The sequence below is a fragment of the Notamacropus eugenii genome, chromosome 5, assembly GCF_028372415.1.
Source record: "Notamacropus eugenii isolate mMacEug1 chromosome 5, mMacEug1.pri_v2, whole genome shotgun sequence".
Classification (NCBI taxonomy): domain Eukaryota; kingdom Metazoa; phylum Chordata; class Mammalia; order Diprotodontia; family Macropodidae; genus Notamacropus; species Notamacropus eugenii.
The window spans coordinates 84,819,523-84,834,550 of record NC_092876.1 but is presented as its reverse complement, the minus strand read 5'-3'; the positions used below and the strand labels follow the sequence as shown (position 1 = coordinate 84,834,550).

Below are 15,028 nucleotides of genomic sequence, written 5' to 3'. Positions count from 1 at the left end.
CCTCCTCAGCTCAGTTTCCTGGCTTGCCTGGATTCCTTCAAGTCTCAGCTCAAATCCTTCCTTCTACAAAGGCTTTTTCCCACCTCACTCTCTTTATTTAGACTGCCTTCTCTCTATTGATTCTTTTCAACTTATCCTGCATTTAGTTTGTTTGTACATAATTATTTGTATGTTGTCTCCCCTTAGACTGTTAACTCCTTGAAAGTCAAAGCCTTCTTGTAACATTTCTTTATATCCCTAGTGCTTAGTGCAAAGCCTGGCAAATAGTAGAAGCTTAAGAAATATTCATGGACTGACTGACAACGCATAGACACCTCCTTAGTTTCCGGTTCTTTTTGCCACTACAAAAACAAGGTACAAAAAATATGACTCTTTAATCACTCTGACTTAGTAATGGCATCACTGGATCAAAGAGCATGCCCATGTTAGTAACTTTGGGAGAATATTTCCAAATACAAAGACTATACCAATTCACAGCTCCACCAACAGAGCATTAGCTGGACTGTTGTCCTACAGCACCTCCACCGTAAGTCACTTTCCCTTTTTGTCAACTTTACCAATCAGATGATATAAGATAGAATCTCAGAATCATTGTCAATGCTCTTTGAAGGACCATTGACAATGAAAGACGCACCTCAGGTCTAGAGAAGGGCAAATATTGTCCTTTTTTTGTGAGACAATTGCGGTTATATGACTTGCCCAGGGTCACATAGCTAGTAAGCGGCAAGCGTCTGAGGCTGGGTTTGAACTCAGATCCTTCTGACTCCAGGGCTGGTGCTCCGTGCACTGCACCACCTAGCTGCCCTCTGTCCCATTTAAAAAAAAAAAAGGAAAGAGAGTGGTATCTGTAAACTATAGACCCGTAAACTAGATTTCTGCTCCCAGAAAAATTCTAAAATTCTATTATTATTAAAGGGAGGGTTAGTGAGCACCTGGGGGGGAGGGGAAGCAATGATCAGAAAGCATATCAGAAATGTAGAATTGTCAAAAATAGGTCACACCCACTAGCTTCATTTCCTTTTTCCTTTCTTTTTTTTTTTTTTTTTTGGATTGGACCTATGGTTTCACTGGGGAGGAGAAGACAGGGAGGGGAGGAGCAGTAGAAAATTCCCATCATCTATTTCTACCATAATTCTAGTCCAGGCCTCACTCCTCTTGGAGCCTGGAGAAAAGAGTACTCAGCCTCACAGTATTTCAGAGCCTGTTTGCCCTTCTCCCCAGTTCTAACTAGTACTCCCAAGCTCTCCTCCTGTCTCCAGAAGTAGTCCAGGCTTCAGACTATCCATGATGTCTGTAAGTCAAATTTAGGCAACCCACATAGACACGTATACCTTACATGGGCCTACTTACTCATCTTACACTGAAATGTGGCCCTGGAATTCGGCACAATCTTCCAGGTATGATCTGACCCTGGCACTGTCATCTCCCTCATTCCCGACACTATCCCTCCATATTACTATAGAATTAAATTTTTTTTTTTACTGCTGATTCTCATATTATGTTTGTCATCCACTAAGACCCTCAGATCTTTTTCCCTTGAGCTACCATTTATCTGAGTATTCCCTAGAATAGTGGGGAAAAGAACATCTGGTTGTCCCACTTCCAGCTCTAGGCTGCTAACCCAACTACCACCTTCCATCCCCTAGTTTTGAAATCTGACAGGCAACAGAGACCTGACTCTATGGCCCAGGCCTCTATTTGTCCTCAGTGGTATTCTCCTCTGGCTGCCTAGGCACCATAGGTCCTAGTCCCAAAGCAAGAGAGCAGACTCAGCTAAGGTTAAGGCTAAGACAAAAGCCAGCAGCCAATGAAAAGCACAGCAATCTGAAGGGCCCCACCTCTGACACAGGCACACCTAAGCAGTCTTCTCTTTCCTAGGGAAAATGATTTCTCCTTAACCGGAGATGAGTTTTAGCTACACTTTCTTTGGCCAGCTGTGGGGAAATCAGCCCCTTGGGGATCCCTGGTGAAGGAGGAGTCCAGCAGACCAGCCCACCAGGTAAGTCAGTCCCTCTCCCCTAGCTCCCAGGTCCCCAGCTCTCCAGATCCAGATGTAAGATTCTCTGGACACCTAGCAAATAGATAATTTCAGGGACTGGTATAAAGGACAGAGAAAAGAAAGGGATCATCTAATTCAAGACCAACCCGATCACTGGAGAAATAGGTCCAGAGGCTCTTGATCAGATTTACCGGCGCTGGAGTCACAAGCCCTGTGAGGGGGTAGCTGGCAGATGATACCACCTACATGGAGTATCTCTGAGACCAAAACAGCTCAAAAAGAGCCCCTGCTGAAATATACACTCCACCACCCCCTCCCCAAAAGCTGCGGAGTCAGCCCCTTCTCTGTCCCCATGGAGAGGATGAGTGGAGACGTGAGTGACCTGCTATGTGGCAACTGGAATCCAGATGCCAGAGTTGGGTGGGACCTGCTCTGCTGGCTCAGTCTGGGCCTGCCCGGTGGAGCCTCTCGCCTAGTAGAGGCTGTAGACTGTTCTACTCTAGGAAGCTTGGCTTCACTGACCTGGGAACCCTTCAGGCATGAGAGGGAATGGAGAGCCAAAGGTAGAGCAGGGCCTCCCAGGGTGTCCCTTAAGGAACCGCAGAAGGAGTGTTTCCTCTCTCTTGTTTTCCCCCCAAAACCCTTTAAACAACCAAACTAACAGAACTTGGGGTAGAAAACACTCTCCTCTTAATTCATAATAATGGCTGATTTATATAACATTTTAAGGGTTGCAAAAAAAAACTTTACCTCTGTTCTTTCATTTGATTGTCACAACACTCCTAGGAAGTAGGTAGATGCTACTGTTATCCCATTTTACAGATGAGGAAACTGAGATTCATCAAGGTTTTAAGGGACTCATCCAGGGTTCAGGCAGGTCTGAGGCAGGATTCAAACTCAGGTCTGCTTAACAAAGTGCCACATTCATTCCTCAAATCAAAGATTGGCCCCCAACCCAGCTCTTAACTGAGCTGTTGCTCCCTCCTGGGAGACAAGACAATTCAGAATGCTCAGCTTCACCTTTTACCTCTGTTCCTTTGGTTCCAGGGGTGGGGAACCTGTGGCCTCAAGGCTGATTGGATTCAAAGGACTACACTTGAGGACCTGGAGGGCCTTGAGATCTAGAGGCCTTGAGGTTCCCCACCCATGGACCATCCAAGAAGACTTCTTGGCAGAAAGGACCTTCAGACACAATTCAACTCAGCAAACATCTATTTAGTAACCCAAGACCCTGCTCGGGAGAAAGTATAAAGTTTAGAAAAGACTTGATCACCATCCCCCTCCCTTTCCCACCCAAGGATATTTTATTTTAGGGTGGGTATGGGTAATAATAATTGATACCTACATAGTTCATTAAAGTTTACACTTTATTTTCACCCTGGAACCTCCCAAGAGGCAGTTAATTAAACCCTTGTCACAATAGCTGAAGAAACAGTCTCAGAAAGGCTGAGATTAGCTTAGGGACTCATGGCTAATAAGTGACAGAGTCAATATTTGGACCCCTATCTTCCTGTCTCTGGGATGAGAGCTCTAGCCTCCACATCACGCGACCCAATAGTAAATGGGAACATCCCGATGCTGGGACAAAATTTCAAGCTGGAAAAAATTGAAGTTTAGTCAAGACCCCCTCATTCTACAGCTGAGGAAACTGTGCCCCAGAAAAGCAACATATGAGAGTGGAAAAAATCATGGCATTTCAATTCTTCAGTGAACACGTGTGAAGCACCTACAATGTACAAAGCCCTATATTGAGATATCAAGAGGTGGTTCAATGGATAGAATACCCTTGGATTGAGGAAGACCTGAGTTCAAATTTGACCTTAGACAATTAGTAGCTGTGTCACCTTAGGCAAATCACTTAACCCCTGTCTACCTCAGTCTCCTCATCTATAAAATGAGCTGGAGAAGCCAAGAAATTCCCAAATGGGGTCATGAAGTGTCAGAATACCCTCTCAAGGCTGACTCAAGGATCAAATGAAATGATATTTTTAAAGCCTCTTACATGCCTAAAAGTGCTATATAAATTGCAGCCATTATCATTACAAAGATAAAAAAAATAGTCCCTGCCTTTAGGAAGCTTACAATGTAGTGGGAAGAGATATGACTCTCACACAGTTACGTAATATACAAAGTAATTTCAAGATAAAGTCAGTCATCACTAGTAACAGGAGAACCAAAAAGGGTTTCATGTAGGAGACAGCACCTGAGTGTTTTGAAGGAAGCTAGGGATTCCACAAGACAATAAGGAGGAAATGAATTCCAAGCCAAATGTCTGTGTTGGATCTGACCTTCCCTTCTGTAGAATGGGGATGATAATAATACCTTCAGTGCCTACTTCTCCACTTCTCCCATGGGTTGTTATGTGGGAAGTACTCTGTAAGTCATAAAGGGCTGCATAAATGGTCATTATTATTTAATGATCTGCCCTAGGTGACTCAAGTCCTCTAGAAGAGAGTGGGAGTCTAATTGGAGCCCTCTAATTGGAAACTCTTTTCACTAATATATCTTGGGTGCCCTGCTGGCACCCAAGACGGTCGTTGTTATTTAGTGATTTCAGTCCTGTTCAACTCTTCGTGACCCCATTTGGGGTTTTCTTGGCAAAAAAACTGGAGTGGTTTGCCATTTGCTTCTCCAGCTCATTTTATAGATGAGGAAACTGAGGCAAATCAGGTGAAGTGATTTGCCCAAAGTTACATGACTAGTATGTATCTGAGGCCAGATTTGAACTCAGGAAGATTAGTCTTTTGGACTCCAAACCTAGTGCTCTATCCACTTCACCACCTAGCTCTCTTGTGGGTAATAATAATAACTCTCATCTCCATAGCAATTTAGAATTTATAAAGATTTGTGATTTGCCTCACTATGAGGTAGGTAGTGCAACTTTCCACTTTTCAGATGAGGAAACAGAGGCTGAGACAGAGGAAAGAGAAATCTGGTGAGTTTTCCATGCCTATTGAAAAGAATCCTCATTTGAGGATTATAGACCTTAGAAGGCACCTAGTCCAACCCCTTCATTTTACAGAGGAGGAAACCGAGGTCCAGAAAGGAAAATCAGCCAAGAAGTAAATGACAGAGTCAGAATTTGAACCCAGGTCCCCTTAATGTTAAATTCCAGGCTCTTTCTACTATGTAACATTTCCATCAATAGGCTTTGTTAAGCCCTTGACCACACCTAGTACCTGACTCTAGACTGGACTATGTAATGAGTAGAGCAGTCTGAGCCAGAGTAAGCTTCTGTATGTGAACTGCAAATATACTTCAACTTTACACAACAGTTAAGTTCCTTAATCATACTTTGAATTTCTATAAACAGTCATTGTAAAAGTAATAAAATTAATTACTTGAAGAAACCACATAGTAATTATTTTGAAGTGAACAATCATATTTTCCCCCATTTCTCTTTATCAGAATTTTCATTATTTGGGTTTGCTTTATTTAAGTAAGATCTACCTGTATGGGGTATCCCCTCCCTTTCCTGGGGTCTTGCCCAGGGAAGATTCCTCTCCTAGAATTGACTACACTCTGTCAGGTATCTAATTAAAGGACTAACAGCTCCCATTAATTTGGGGATTCAAGATTGCAAAGCATTTTCACCACAACTACCCGATGAAGTAAGCAATAGGAATATTATTATACCCATTTTACAGATAAGGAAGCAAGGCTCAAAGAGAGCAAATAAATGTTAGAGCCGACTCCTAGTCCCATGCCTTACCCCGTCACCGAGCTGCCACTCTTGCCCCCTTCCAAAAAGAACAGACAATTCCCTCCAAGTACCTGACCTGGACACCCAACCCCTGCTTGACCCAACCCATGCCCTCCCTGGTCAACTCCCATCTTGTTCCCCTGCAGCGGCAGCCGAGTTACTGAGGCACAATGAACTGGGGAATCTTTGAGGGGCTGCTGAGCGGGGTCAACAAGTATTCTACAGCTTTTGGCCGCATCTGGCTGTCCCTGGTCTTCATCTTCCGTGTGCTGGTCTACCTGGTGACTGCTGAGAAGGTGTGGAGTGATGACCACAAGGACTTCGATTGCAACACGCGCCAGCCGGGCTGCTCCAACGTGTGCTACGACCAATTCTTCCCCGTCTCCCACGTCCGCCTGTGGGCCCTGCAGCTCATCCTGGTCACTTGCCCCTCGCTGCTGGTCATCATGCATGTGGCCTACCGGGAGGTCCGGGAGCGGAAACACCTGGAGAAGGTGGGTGAAGGCGGCGGGCGCCTCTACCCAAACCCAGGCAAGAAGCGCGGAGGCCTCTGGTGGACCTACGTCTGCAGCTTGGTCTTCAAGGCCAGCGTGGACTCGGCATTCCTGTACGTGTTCTACTGCTTCTATCGAAACTACATGCTCCCGCATGTGGTCCTCTGCAGTGAGGACCCCTGCCCCCATACCGTGGACTGCTTCATCTCTAAGCCCACGGAGAAGAACATTTTCACACTCTTCATGGTGTCCACCTCCATCATCTGTATCTTACTCAGCTTGGTAGAACTGGGTTACTTGATCAGCAAGAGGTGCTGGGAGTGCCGGAGGAAAGGGAGAAGGGACAGCAAGAAGGACCTGCTGTCTGGGGGTGACCTCATCTTCCTGGGCACAGACCCCAAGCCACCCCTTCTGCCCTTTTCTCCTGATTCCCTCCGAGACCAGGTGAAGAAGACCATGGTATAAAAAGCTGCCTGGACAAGAAAGTCACACGCCCTGGTGGAGCATCATGCAGCTCTGGGCACTGAGTGAAGACCATGGACCAGTCTGGTGTGGACCCAATGTTCCCTGCGTGGGTGCCATAAATTCCTTTGGGTCGGGACACTCTCATTAGTTCATCTAGAAAGGCTACATTTAGTCCCTTCAGTAAAGGAGGCATCTCAGATGGGGGAAGGATGAGCGACCTGGGCAATGATGATATTCTGCTAGCCTTTCCATCATGAAGTCCTTTGGGTGGGGCGGGGAATGAGTCAAACCCCCATCCCACTGCAGCGTTAGCCTACGGTGTTACATCCAAAGGAAAATAGAGTAATTGGCCTCACCTTTTCTTGCCATTATGGGACAAGACACAGGCACCATCAACTGCTCCCACAGCTTTCACAGTCACACATCTCTTCACCCTATATCCCCGTGAAACAAAGCCGCACCAAAGCTTCCTCAATTGTAACCAGAAAGGAGGAAGTCGGACTCGAGTCTGGCCACAATCCAGCTAGAGTCATTCCCTTCCGTCTCCCAAAATTCCTTTTCTCCAGCGGTGTGGAGCAGATGCCTCAGTGCTCTGCCCTTCCCACTCCCACTCCACCACCCCCACCCCCCCAAGCTTCACCTGCCCTGGGGACAATTAGTGCCCTATCCTACCCTGCAGGTACTGACTGTTCTAGTGAATCATTGAATATCAGAGCAGTAAGGGACCTGAAAGGTAATGGAGCCCAACCCTAGTCTATAACGTTTCTCGAATCCTCCAATTCCTCCACCCCCACATGTACCCCACTGACCTCCAGAAGCCTGGTTACTGTCAGGGTGGGAAGATGAACCTCCTCAGACTGCGGTGCTCCAGGGTTCCCCAGTCATGGTGTTAGTTTCCTAGTGATGAACTCTCTGCTTTTCCTCCTTCCTAATAAATAAACCGTTTGAATTTGGAACTCAATTTTTTTAAAGTTAATTTTTGTTTACATGTATCTGAGAAAAACAAAATAAAAATTAAATTTTAAAAAATAAAATAAAATACTGGTTGGTAGCTGGATGCACTGATTCACTGAGATGTGTTTGAAGGGAAAGAATGAGGCGTTGGGTTGACTTGGAGGAATGAGGCAGTAGAAACATATAAGCAAGCCCTATCTCAAGCTCCCTCCCAGGAAGGAAAGGAGGACTGAGTTGGAATATGGAGGTCCCAATTGGATTCTACTAACACAATTCCAGAATTAAAGAGTCAGAAGGCTCTTTTGAGACCACCTGATCTAAACCCCTCATTTTAGGAATGAGCAAAATGACACTCAGATCTGAGAAGAGACTTGACCAAGGGAACTCAGCATGATAGCTTCAGAGTCAAGACCAGAATCCAGGTCTTTTGACTCCATATCACTACGTAACTGTAACCTTTCCTCATACACCCTCCAACTCTTCCCTGAGCCTTCCAGCATTCTGACTGAGAGGATAGTCTTCTTCAGTCTCTCCCTACTACAACAAGAGTTCACTCCTCTCATCTTGCTCAGCCCCTAATCCCCTTTCAAAACATCAAGACCGAAGTGGGTCCGAAAATATAGTTTAGGAACCAGTCAAAAAAGGGTAAAAGTATTCTTGTCACCGTGTTATGAAGGATGCCAAGTTGTGAGACCCTGGGGACTCTGGTCTCCTCACAGGATACACTAGATTAAATCTAGACTAATTTTCATGTGAAACACCTCCAGAACCACCATCTTGGCTGCAAGAGAGAGCAGTGCTCTATATTATGTCTGGTGACTTGCTCAAGGTCACCCAGATCACAAATAACACATGGAAGATTTAAACCCAGGTCCCTAGAATCCAGAGCAGTGCTCTTTCTACTCTACCATAATGCCTCCCACTTCTAAATGCATGCTCCCTGTAGCTAAAATGCAGTCCCAATATCCAGGTTCCATCCCAGCCCCAGTTCCCAGATTTCCCCTCTGCAAGGAAAATCTGTGAACTTCAATGACAATGACAATATAATCACAAAGTACTTTCCACTAGGCAGTCTGGTAAGGAAAGTGTTAATATCTCTATAAGATTGATGAGGAGGAAACTGAGGTTCTGAGATTTGCCCAAGGTCACACAACTTAATGCACATTCTAACTGCTGAACAATGGGAGAAGACGTGGGCTCTTGGAATACAGACACATGGCAGAGATCTTGTTGGAGTGACTTGAATTCCCCTCTACTGGTAGAAGCACTTCCCTACCCTGAGGGCTAAGGCAGAATCTAAAGTTAACCGAAACTGATAGAAAACCCCTGCACCCCTGGAGGCCCATTGCATTGGAAAGTCCCCGCCCCTACCTGCCTACCTGACAGCCTTGGGAGCAGGAGCGGAGCACAGTAAAGCCCCAGTGTTTGCTCTGTCTCTGTGCCCATACTACCTGCCCATCCACCCACTTGCCCGACAAGGTGTCTTGGCTCATTGGTCCTGGCTGCTCCGCCCAGTGGGTGATGTGCCTGAGTGGGACAAAAGCTTGAGGGAGGCCCTTGGGCAGAGACAGGAGACCTCAAGGGTGGTTCTCACTCCAGCTACAGCTCCGGGTTTGGGCTCCGACTCTTCCGGAAATGGGCCAGAGGACAGTCTGCTGGGCCCAGGAGAGGTGAGACAGCCCAATGTGGGGAGGACAGACACAGAAGCCAAGGCCAGGGGTGGGGGAAGGATTGGGACTAAGGACTGGCAATAAGGAAGAGGGAGTCATCTAGGAGGAGTGACAATATGAGGATGGGGATGGAACTAGAGAAGGAGGATATAGTCCAGGATAAACGGAGTAAAAGAGTCTCAGAGCTTGGGTTTGGACCACCAGAGGTCCGGAAGGTGCCTGACAAACACAGGAGATTAGCCCATTTAGAGAGAGAGCAAAGGAACTGGGTCTCAGGCCTTCCTCAAACATGCTTTCCATCTTTTGGGCAGAGGTCACCTTGGCACCCACCTTCAGCTCCTGTGGTTCACTCCTTCCCCATCGTCTGACAATTCTGGAGATGGGATGAGGAGAAAAGAGAGCCTTGATTTCAGAACAAGGACCTATATGTGGATCTAGGCCCTGAGCATAATTCTTGCCAAGACAATGAGGAAAACTAGCCAGATTCATCACAAATTCATAGTATTTAGAGTTGGAGGGGATCTTTAAAATAATCTAGTTTAATCCCTTCATTTTGTACCTGAGATAACTAACATCTAAAGGGGGTGAGGTGATTTGCCCCAAGGCAAATCACACCAGAAGGAAATACTAGGCACAAGGGAGGATCTTGAGAAAAAATAAAGTCATAGGAAGAGAAATGGAGGAGAGCTGCTTATCTCAAGGATGGCCCCACCTCAGCAGCAATTCCAGAGTCTAGTTCCCCCACCCAGGATCATTGCTGTCATTCAATCATATGACTCTTTGTGACCCCATTTAGGATTTTCTTGGCAAAGATACTGCCATTTCCTTCTCCAACTCATTTTATAGATAAGGAAACTGAGACAAAGTGACTTAGACGCAGCTGGTCACACAGCTAGTAAGTTTTGATTTGAACTCCAGGCCCTGCATTCTATCTACTGTGCTACTTAGCTGCCTAGAAAATGAAAAGGAGAAGAGTCATGGAAAATCCAGAAGTCCCTTCCTTTTGGCCTGGGATGCACTAGGGGATTGTTGGGAGTGGAAGAGAAAGCAGTTTATTCTCTTTGTTCATGTTCTTTGGGTCATACGGATGTTCTTAATTGTTCTATAAGAATAACCCTTGGCCAGTGTGCTGAAGCCTATAGATCCCTTCTCAGAATCATCAGTTATTATTGTTGTTGTTTCAAATTCAGAATTCAAAGAAATATTAAATGTTATTTAGAGGTTAGTGGAAAATTAGGATGTCATTTTTTTCCATCCAAGTTCTTAAGTACCAGGATATGTATCCAGGGACCCCAAGTTAAGAACTCTTAGACCAATGTGAGTCTGCGTGCCTAGAGTCCTTAAAAGAAAGGCAGTGGTATGGGAGTTAATCACTGGGGATGGAGGGGAGGGAGGAGATGTTAGGGGAGCAAGAACTGATTGTAAAAATTTATTAAATTTCTTAAACATCTATGAAAAAGAAAGACCTTGCCCTCGAGGAACTTATAATCTAATAGAGGAGACAATACACAAAAAGGAAGCTGAATGAGGAAAGGGGAAGAGGGGGAAGGAATTGTCATACAAAGGGTGTAAAGGTGACTGGAATTTCCCTGCCTTTGTTCAGCCCCAAAACAGGGAACATATATTCTTACTGTCTTTCTTTGTCAGTTGAGTGGGCTAAGAGGTTGAGATATAAGATATGTTTATTATCCCTGCATTTAAATCATCCAGGATATCCCAATGATTTAGGAGTAGATGGGACTAAAGTATGGCTACTTCCACGTTAGGTGATTCAAGGGACAAACATCTCCTGCAGCCTGTGTCGGTGACTTGGACAGCATGAACTGGGCATTCCTCCAGGGGCTCCTGAGTGGGGTTAACAAGTATTCAACCATTCTTGGCCGAGTCTGGCTGTCAGTGGTATTGATATTTCGAGTACTGGTGTATGTAGTAGCAGCAGAGGAAGTGTGGGACGATGACCACAAAGATTTCGACTGCAATACTCGACAGCCAGGTTGTGCCAATGTCTGCTATGACCACACCTTCCCCGTCTCTCATGTCCGCTTGTGGGCCCTGCAGCTGATCCTGGTCACATGCCCCTCGCTGCTTGTGGTCATGCATGTGGCCTATCGAGAGGAGCGGGAGCGAAGGCACCGCCTGAAGCACGGTCCCCAGGCCACACCCCTCTATGGCAACCCAGGAAAGAAGCGAGGAGGCCTCTGGTGGACCTACCTCCTGAGCTTGATTTTCAAGGCTGGTGTGGATGCTGGATTCCTGTACATCTTCCATCGCATCTATAAGAATTATGACATGCCCCGTGTGGTGCACTGCTCTGTGGACCCCTGCCCCAATGTGGTAGATTGCTTCATTTCCCGGCCCACGGAGAAGAAGGTCTTTTCCTACTTCATGGTGACCACGGCTGTTATCTGCATCCTGCTCAATCTGGGGGAGGTAATCTACCTGCTCTGTAAGAGATGCCAGGAACTCCTAGGTCCACAGAACTCTAAACATCAGCAGCATAGGAGGCGTGGCCACCATGGCCCCTTGAGGTCTTTGCAGGATGCCTGTCCCCCTTATGCTCCCTCCCAGGCTTTGCAACAAGGTGACTCCTCCAGGGAGGTCACATTGCCTTGCTGAAGTCTCTCATTTCAAGAAAGAACAGAAAAAAAAAAAGACAGTCATAGAAAAGTTCTGGTTCTGGAATTAGAAAAACTGAGTTCCATGCCTTAGTGACTTTGGGCAAGTCCCTTCCCTAGTCCTAAATTTTATCATCTGTATGATGAGAAGGTTGGACTAGATTATATCTAAGGTTCCTTCCATCTCCAGATCTATGATCCTAAGATGTGATATTGACAGCATTACAAGTATCATGTCAGGCAGGGATGGATGGGTGGATGAGACACAGTCATTACCCCTTCCTCTCCAGTCAGCTTGGTTAGAATTCCCTCACCTGAGGAAATGTGATTGTAAGTGAGCAGCAGACCCTTAGGAGGAGTAGGTAGGGTAAAGACAAATCTGCCACCATCAACGGAGCTCATCCAGTAACCAAAAAATTCAGCTTCTATGTCCCCTTCCCCTTGGAAACTCTTCCTTCCATGTGTCCCATGGGAGAAGCTAATGGGGGATGGGGGGTCACCATGAGGAAGTGAAGACTTATTCAGGGGCAGCAACCTCATGTGTATGCACACCTACAAAAGGAGAAAATTCTGAATAAAAGCATTTTATAAAGAACTTGGCGAACAGTCCTGGCCTTGGAAACAAAATCAATAATACTCAAAGTAATTCACTCCTACACTCTAAGCCTGCAACTTTGAGACTACATATGGCCCTCTAAGTCTTCAAGTGTGGCCCTTTGACTGAACCCAAACTTTACAAAACAAATCCTTCTATTAAGGGGGCAAACTCTAGGGATGCTCTAGGGGGTAAAGTCCTGGGAATGTGGGATAGAGGGAAGGAGGCAAGACAAGGTGAAAATAACTTCCTACAATTAAAGTTGTCCACTTCTGGAAAGGGCTGCCTTGGGAAGCAATGGGGTTCCCCCACAATCATACACTGGGTATCTTCAAGCAGAAACTCGATTGACAACTGCTTGCTGAGAAAGGGGCCCCTATACAGGGTCATTTTGGACAAGATTGCCTCTGAGGTCCTTCCAGCTCTGAGCTGTGATGAGAGAAATGTTGTCCCTTTTCTACTTGAGTTTTGAAGAGAGTCTGGATGAAGTCATGGCCTTGAGATGGCCAAGTCAAGACTCCTCTTTGGACCAAGATGTGCCTCTCTCAGGCCAGCAAAGGACAGCGAAGGTTGAGGATATCCCATCAGTTAGGGGACTGGTCCCAAATGGCTCTCTGGGCTTTGGCCAGAGAGAGTTTGAAGAGGAGAAAATCTGAGAAGGAAAGACAGACAGACAGACGGACACCCACAACTACCGCCCATTCCCTCTGCTAATCTCACTATCCATCACAGGTTGGGACTTGCCTCACTGCAGATGACTTAGCTTTGAGTATGGAAAGGGGCACTTGGGGAGAGACAGAGATGGAAGGAGAGGGAAGGGGAGGGAGAGAAGCAGATCACACCCTGAGAACAGAGAACCATGGCTCCCCTGTAGTTGGTTATTTGTTAGTTTTCTTCAGTGGGAATTGGGTGTAAAAGGAAATGGCAAGGAAAGAGGAATAAGGATAGAGTTCTCAAAAGAAAAAATGAAAACGGAAGGAATCTTGACCAAATAGGACAACATGGAAAGTTACATAGTGGATTTACTATATAATTTAAAAGAACAGCAAGCTCTACATAATAGAAATGAGCTGCTTATGTATAGTCTCTCCTTCCATTCTACAATATGTGAAAATACTCATTTTATTTGGTTGTTAAATTCAGAATTATTTAAAAATAAAATGGAGATTTTAAAGATCTTTTTGTCCAAAAACAGTTGTACTGGGGTGAGATGAAGGGGAGAGAGGAGTGAAAGGGGCCTAGGGAAAGGCAGTTTGTGGGATACATCAGTGTCATCAGACATCTAATGACTTGTCCACATACCTCAAACAGTTAGCACCGCTGGGCCCTGGCCCAAGAAACCCCTTCTGGACAAAATCTCACAATTGGAATGGACTTCAGAGGACATCTAGTTCAATTTATACCTAAAAAAGAATCCCCACCCCACACAATCCCCAATAAATGGTCAGTCATTAAAGATCTCATGTGACAGAGAACTCACTACTTCATTCCACTTATAAAAAGCTCTACAATTTGGAACTGTGCCCAAAGGGCTACAAAAATGTGCATACCCTTTGACCCAGTAATACCACTTCTAGGGCTATATCCCAAACAGATCATAAAAATGGGAAGAGATTCCACATGTACAAACATATTTATAGTAGCCCAAGAACTGGAAATCAAGGGAATGCCCATCAATTGGGGAATGGCTGAACAAGTTGTGGTATATGAATGTAATGGAATGCTATTGCGCTATAAGAAATGATGAACAGGCAGATTTCAGAAAATCCTAGAAAGACTTATATGAACTGATGCTGAATGAAATGAGCAGAACCGGGAGAACATTATACATAGTAACAGTCACAGTGTGTGAGGACTGTTTCTGATAGACTTAGCCCTTCACAGCATTGCAAGGACCTAAAACATTCCCAAAGGACTCTTGATGCAAAATGCCATCCACATACAGAGAAAGAACTATGGAATTGGAAAGTGGAATGAAGCAGAATATTTTCTCTTGTGTTATGTTTTGTTTTGTAGTTTTTTCTCATGGTTTCTCCCATTCGTGTTAATTCTTCTATGCAATAGGACTAATGTGAAAATGTATTTAATAGGAATGTATGTGTAGAACCTATATAAAATTATATGTTGTCTCAGGGAGGGGGGGGGGAGGGAGGGGGAGGAAAGGAGGAAGGAGGGAGGGGAAAAAAATCTAAATTATATGGAAGTGATTGTAGAACATTGAAAACAAATAAAATAATAATAAAAAATGAAGATATTAAGACTTCTACAACCATTTACTGAGGTTATTAAACAAGTGCTTTGCATCCCTCAAAAAAAAAAAGATTGCATGCTATCTCGGAGAGGGAGGGGAAAGGAAGGAAGTGGAGAGGGAAGGGGAGAAAATTTAAGACTTATGGAAGTGATTGTTGGAAACTGAAAAGAAATAAATTAATTAAATTTAAAAAAAAAGAAAAAGGGAAAAAAAGCTTTAATACTTGTCCCTTAAAATTTCTTTGAATCTTTACCACCACCACCATACCCTTCTCCCGTAATT

General features: G+C 45.1%; 2 protein-coding genes across 2 annotated transcripts; both read left to right on the top strand.

Annotated features, from left to right (window-relative positions):
• Positions 1–1,812: 1,812 nt before the first annotated feature.
• GJB5 (gap junction protein beta 5) lies at positions 1,813–7,692 on the top strand. The gene is made up of 2 exons (XM_072610100.1): positions 1,813–1,999; positions 5,849–7,692. Exon 2 carries the CDS (start codon positions 5,873–5,875, stop codon positions 6,659–6,661), a length of 789 nt encoding a protein of 262 aa, XP_072466201.1. The 5' UTR covers positions 1,813–1,999; positions 5,849–5,872; the 3' UTR covers positions 6,662–7,692.
• Positions 7,693–9,052: 1,360 nt separating this feature from the next.
• GJB4 (gap junction protein beta 4) lies at positions 9,053–14,624 on the top strand. Its single transcript, XM_072610099.1, has 2 exons — positions 9,053–9,285; positions 11,052–14,624. Exon 2 carries the CDS (start codon positions 11,104–11,106, stop codon positions 11,899–11,901), a length of 798 nt encoding a protein of 265 aa, XP_072466200.1. The 5' UTR covers positions 9,053–9,285; positions 11,052–11,103; the 3' UTR covers positions 11,902–14,624.
• The last annotated feature ends 404 nt before the right edge of the window (positions 14,625–15,028 follow it).